Source organism: Macrobrachium nipponense, chromosome 12 (genome assembly GCF_015104395.2).
Source record: "Macrobrachium nipponense isolate FS-2020 chromosome 12, ASM1510439v2, whole genome shotgun sequence".
In the NCBI taxonomy this organism is placed as follows: Eukaryota; Metazoa; Arthropoda; class Malacostraca; order Decapoda; family Palaemonidae; genus Macrobrachium; species Macrobrachium nipponense.
The window spans coordinates 77337921-77344561 of NC_087205.1; the positions used below are offsets into that span (position 1 = coordinate 77337921).

At 52.9% G+C, this 6641-nt stretch overlaps 1 protein-coding gene across 1 annotated transcript; it reads left to right on the forward strand.

Moving 5' to 3' along the window:
* The first annotated feature begins 5593 nt into the window (after positions 1–5593).
* On the forward strand, positions 5594–6490 carry LOC135224849 (uncharacterized). The gene is made up of 2 exons (XM_064264173.1): positions 5594–6180; positions 6337–6490. The coding sequence occupies exons 1-2, from the start codon at positions 5594–5596 to the stop codon at positions 6488–6490; spliced, it is 741 nt and encodes a 246-aa protein (XP_064120243.1).
* The last annotated feature ends 151 nt before the right edge of the window (positions 6491–6641 follow it).

Below are 6641 nucleotides of genomic sequence, written 5' to 3' on the forward strand. Positions count from 1 at the left end.
TTAAGCTTCAAATTTAGGAGCATTACTAACTGAACATTGGTCTTGGTATGAACTAAAAAACTATTACGCCCAAAGCGAGTTACTTCTGGGCTCCCAACATTGCCGATCTTCTGGCTTACCAACCTTTTCACCTTGAAGAGGTTGCCTCTCTCACCATGCGTTGAGATAATTAACCACTTAGCTGGGTCTGGAGATCTGGAGATTTTACTTATTCTATTAGGATCTTTTATTTCATATGGTGGTTTATAAATGTCAAGATACCTAGGGACCTCTTCTGCCTCTACAAGTCCAACACTCATAGAATCTGACCTAAATTCTCTAAAGGCTCTGTGAGCTTCCGATTCATTGTTGAAAATTATCCAGAATTCAAAAAAACCATAATTATTGCCAAGTTTATTTCGTAATTCTTTGATGTTCCCAAATTTACAAAATTCATTAAATATTGTGTCATAATTCCAGTCTAAAGGGACTGGTTTCACATGCAGAATGTTTGTAACAAGGAGCTCATTTGAAAAAGGCTCCAAAGTTACAATGGAGGAATTGCCAGGTTTTTCCTTGTCCTTATCCTTGCCTAAGTCGTCAACCGAAGATCTAATTAATGTCGCCATAAGACAAAGGATTTATGATTCGTCCAGGTAGCCCCCACCCACCATGGAGCCACATTTAGAGGACAGTGTTATCCCATACAGGGCTGCCCTAGGGGTACCATCCAGATATACACCCCACCCTCAGTGCTTTAAGGCGTCATGATGTCCGTCGAGATCAGACCCAGCACTAAGAGCAGGGTTTGACATATAAACTTTCCCCTCGCTCAACCTCTCTCTCTCTCTCTAACGCGACGTTTTCTCCTGATCGACAGGACATTATCAAGCGATAACTGCTGAGGGACTGAATTCCAGTGGCAAGTCCATCTCCTTTTATCGTGGTGTTGCGAGCTCTTGAGTACGGTCAGAGCACCTCTCCGGCAGGTTGGGTTTTCATTGGTTCCTGGGAAGGTGACTCATACGGCGGGCGTTGACGAGTCTTGCAGACCTTCTCAGGTGGGGGGTATCACCAGGAGCCTCTTGATTGGCTTCTACCTGAGTGACGTCACCCCTGGTATTATTCTCATGTCCGGTGTTCGTTTCATGCACGCTGGTACTTTCGCTGGGAGGGAGGGGTGTGGTCCTCCTCACACACGTCTGTGCTCATCCTTGAGGAAAAGCCTCCCCTTAATATCATACAAGAAGCGTTCCTGATACTGACGTGCAATTCCAGATAATGTAGGTAAAAATGAACCAAACCAAATAATGGGCCACTTCCGGTCATTCAGTTTTGTCAGACAGTGACAAAAGGGAGTTGAAGTGGTTGGACAGCAAGACTGAAAGAAGGAAGCGGGAATGGAGGTAAGGTAAAAGGATAAAATGTGGGTGCAATTAGGGACCGAAGGGACGTTGCAAAAAGCCTTTAGTAACGCCTACAGTGCATCACGTGAGACGCAATGACGGCACTAGACACTTATAGGGAAATGCCACTGTGGATGATGAAAATCACCTGAATTAAATTTCATATACTATGTTTTCCTGACATTTTAAATCCTGTCGAAAAAGCCTCCTTTGCTACACGATCTACTTTTTTTTTTTTTTTTGGGGGGGGGGTGGGGTTACGGTTCCTTGGCCCTTCTCTTTTTCATTCTCTGCCACATCACTTTTTTCTTATTTCTTATTCGGATTTTAGTCTTACATCGGTCCTGACCTCAGGAAAATTCTAATTTTCCCTACGACATAAATGGAAAAAATACTTTAATCAGGTTTTGTTCAACTGCAAATAATTATTTTTTATTTTTACTCTCTCTGAAAGTTGTGATGTTTCATTGATACATTTATTTGTCAGAAGGTTGTTAAGCTTTTGCCTCTCTGTTTATTCTTGGGAAATGAAAAGGGGTTGAATATACTGATGCCAGAGAGAGAGAGGGAGAGAGAGAGTGTAAGGACAACGCTTATTCACAATTTTCTCTGTATGTAGTTCATCATTTGCGTTGTTCTTACTTCCTTCCGCGAGAGCGTTCAGCGGGCTTTCCGCCAATGTATATATCTTGTATAATCATATTTTGTGTACTTTTATATTTTGTATTATATGTCTCTCAAGAAACACAAATCGGGTCTCACCGACCCACTTTTATTCTCTCATGGGTCGGTAACCACATTTCCGTCCGCATGCTGTATATTTAAATTTCCCTTACCTGTAATAAAGTCAGTACACTTCTACCTGCCTCTTTGTCCACTCCTCACAACTGGTGACCCCGGAGTGACGGTGACCCAAGCGGTTTTGGCTCGGTCATTAAGGGACTAACTACCGCCGCTCACCTTCAGAGATCTTTAACGGACTCACACGGCGCCTCAGTATAGATCTCTGAAAGCTCCTACCATGGAAATAACCAACGCCTCTAACGGACTAAATATGGCATACCTTCCCAAGGTGTGTTCAGGCGTTTCCTCAAACGGTTTGGCCCACCATTCACGACTCTGTCGACCGTTTGCTGTGAGAAAGGACAATGGGCGCAGACAGTATCGCGCGAGAAACCCAGGCCTCCCCTGCCCCAGCGACGGCCTCGGACACAGCTGCTGCTCAAGCTGTCAAATTACCCCCCTTCACAACAGCTGACCCGACAGCCTGGTTCTTCCGAGCTGAAGGGCAATTCCGGATCGCAGGGCTCACGAACGAAGTACTGCAGGCTGACCTCGTCGCAGCGGCTCTCCTGACAGAGGTGTTCGACCGAATATCTCCCTGGCTGACCGGTCGAGCACGAACCGAACCTGTCACACTCGATGGGATAAAAGCAAGGCTCGTGACAGCCTATTCCACGCCCATCGCTGAAAAGGCCGCCCGCGCCCTCGACCTAGTTACGAACCCCATGCGCGGTGCCGACCCACAGGATGCCTGGGACACGGTGATGGGCCTCGTCCGTTTGCCTGAAGTAGGTCCCGACGGAAATAAGAAATCTGCCTGAGCCGCGAAATATTCCTGCGACAACTCGAGCCAGACGTCCGAAAACAGCTGACTAACGTGTACGCCCTACAGGACGACGAACTACTGGAGACAGCAAAGAAACTGACGTTGTCGAACAATGCCGCGAAGCTCGCCGCCCCCCGATCCTCCATGTGCCTAGCCGCAGAGAAGGGAGAAGAAGAAGACGACGACCCAACGCAAGAGATCGGCGCCGTATCCCAGGGGAAGTCCTCCCACATGCAGCGCGGTGAAAACTCCTGGTGCCGCTACCACTGGAGGTTCGGGAGATTCTCCAAGAGGTGCGAAAGCCCTTGCACCTTCCAGCAGTCAAAAAATGGCGACGGCAGACAAAACCAAAGTCGCCCGTGGCAACGGCCTTGTCGGAACCACACACCGTAGGGTTCTACGTCCGTGACGCGATCTCTGGCCGGAGGATGTTGGTGGACACGGGGGCAATGCACTCGATATTCTGGCCATCAGGAAAAGACCGTAGCCGCGAACCTGACAAAACAACCGCCCTCGTCGCCGCAAACGGGACCCTCATCCATTCCTACGGGACGAAGTCCCTCGAGATATCCATCTTGGGGCGAAACTACATCTGGGTTCACCATCGCGGATGTCAGGACCCCACTACTGGGGCAGATTTCCTGGCGCAGAACGGCCTCCTGGTGGATGTGGGCCGCAAACGCCTCCTCGAGACGGGGACATGCCGTTCCCTATCACTGGCAGCGGGCCCGGGCGCCCCTACAATTTGTACCATCGCCCCCCACAAGTACGGCAACCTCCTGCAGGAATTCCCTGAAGTCTTCAAACCGGAACTTCGTCAGGTGGCAGGGACGCCGCCCAAGCACGGAATATTCCACCACATCACCACCACGGGGCCCCCGACACACGCGAAGTTCCGACGACTCCCTCCGGGCCGCCTCCAGGATGCAAAGCAGGCGTTCTCGGAAATGGAACGAATGGGCATCTGCAAGAAAGCGTCAAACCCTTGGGCGTCGCCCCTGCACATGGAACAGAAACCTGACAGTACCTGGAGGCCCTGCGGAGACTACAGGAGACTCAACCTCGCTACAATCCCTGACCAATACCCCTTGCCAAACATGCAGGATTTGACCGGGGCCCTCCATGGGGCGAAAGTCTTCACAAAAATGGACCTCTTAAAATCCTATTTACAGGTTCCAGTGCACCCCGAGGATGTCCCTAAGACCGCCATCATCACGCCTTTTGGCTCCTACGTCTTCCATTACTCCACCTCCAACCTGAGAAACGCAGGGGCCACCTTCCAGCGCCTGATGGACAGCATCCTGGGGGACCTGCCCTTCTGCGTCTGCTACATCGACGATATCTTAATTTTTTCCAGGTCCCCGGAGGAGCACCTACACCATGTCCGAGCGGTCCTGAAGCGCCTGCAGGAAAACGGGCTGGTAGTCCATTTCGACAAATGCACCTTCGGCGCCGAGAGGGTGGACTTCCTCGGGCAGAAGATCTCCGCGGCAGGTGTGCGCCCCATGGCCTCGAAGGTAGGCGCGGTGCAGAAGTTCCCAACCCCAACCACGATCAAGTCCCTGCAGGAGTTCATCGGGATGGTCAACTACTACCGCCGGTTCATCCCTGATGCCGCCCGCACCATGTCTCCTCTAATACAAGTCCTGAAGGGGAAACCAAGACCCGAGACGAAGGGGGCCCTCGCCAGAGCCGCAACATTATGCCACCAAGACCCTTCTGCACCCTTACGCCTCACCACTGACGTCAGCAACGTCGCCTGTGGGGCTGTCCTCGAGCAGATGGTCCAGGGCGGGCCCCAGCCACTCTCCTTCTACAGTAAAAAACTGTCAGCCGCCGAGACGAGATACAGCACGTTCGACCGCGAGCTACTGGCGGTGTACCAAGCAGTGCATCATTTCCGCTACCTCCTCGAGGGCGCCCCTTTCATGATCAGGACAGACCACCGCCCATTGGTACACGCCTTCACCAAGGCGGGCGACGCTTGGTCAGCAAGACAGCAGAGGCACCTGGCAGCCATCGCAGAGTTCGATTGCACCATTCAGTACATGCCTGGCGAGAAGAACCCCGTGGCGGACGCCCTGTCGAGGATAGAAATCAACGCCGTGCATCTCGGGATCGACACGAAGACCTCGCCCAAGAACAGGCCGCCGACCCGGAGACCGCCGCATACCGCACAGCTATCACTGCCCTCAAGTGGGAAGACGTGCCCTTTGGACACGCGGGCACGACGCTCCTCTGCAACATCAGCCCGGGCCGCCAGCGCCCGTTGATCCCAGCCTCCCAAAGGAAAGCCATATTCAACGTCATACATGGACTCTCGCACCCCTCGGGCTGGACGACGATGCGCCTCCTGACGGAGAAGTTCGTCTGGCATGGAATTCGGAAGGACTCCCTCGAGTGGGCCAGGACCTGCGTGCCTTGCCAAACTAGCAAAATCAGTCGGCACACAGAATCAGGCGTGGGGGAATTCCCGCAGCCGAAATGAAGATTGGGCCACATCCACATAGACGTCGTGGGCCCCCTGCCCCCGTCGGAAGGCGCCAGATACCTCCTGACGATAATCAATCGCTCCACCAGATGGCCTGAGGCAACGCCGATGTCGGAGGCAACCACGAAAGCATGCGCCAAAGCCCTCCTCGCCAGTTGGATCAGTCGATTCAGAGTGCCAGACGAGATCACGACGGACCGCGGACCAGTTTTCCTGTCGGAGTTGTGGACCACCCTGGCCCGCCTAATGGGGACATCGCTACACCCCACCACTGCCTACAACCCAGCAGCTAACGGCATGGTGGAGAGAGTCCACCGATCGTTCAAGGCTTCCCTAATGGCGCGCTTCACCGGCGAAAATTGGAAGAGCCAGCTACCATGGGTCCTCCTCGGTCTCAGGACCGCCCCGCGGGCGAACGGCGAGGCATCACCCGCGGAGAAGGTATACGGGGAGCCATTAACAGTCCCTGACGAGTTCTTCCCGACCAATGCTGACGACGCCGACGTCTCCATCGCCAGGCTTCGGGTGGGAATCGGCGGAATTCACACCCTGCGTCAAAACCTTCTCCGACAGGACCAAACGCTTCCTCCCAAAGGCCCTATCATCGTGCAAACACGTCTTCATCAGGGACGACACCTGCCACTAACGAGACCCTACCGAGGCCCCTTCCGCGTCCTACAATGCACTGACAAGGCGTATCTTATATCCATCAATGTTCACGAGGACTGGGTCACAATCGATCGCCTGAAACCAGCCTTCATCATGGACGAAGACCCCGCAGACGCGGATTCCATAGGGCGCCTCAATCTTCCTCGGAAAGAAGCGGCTCCTTCGATCGCCAAACCTCCCAGTCGTAGCCGCGGCCGCCCTCGGAAGACGGTCGAACCCCCCGAGGATCACCTCAGGGGAGGCATCCCGTCCCCAGAAACCCCCGAAGATCTACCACAGCAACTGATATCGCGCACCCGAGGGCGGCTCTGCCGCCCAGCTCACTTCCTCGAGTAACAATCTGAAGTACAAAGAAATCAGCCAACAATTATGCCTAATTATTGTCTTAAGGGGGGAGTATTTGTAAGGACAACGCTTATTCACAATTTTCTCTGTATGTAGTTCATCATTCGCTTTGTTCTTACTTCCCTCCGCGAGAGCGTTCAGC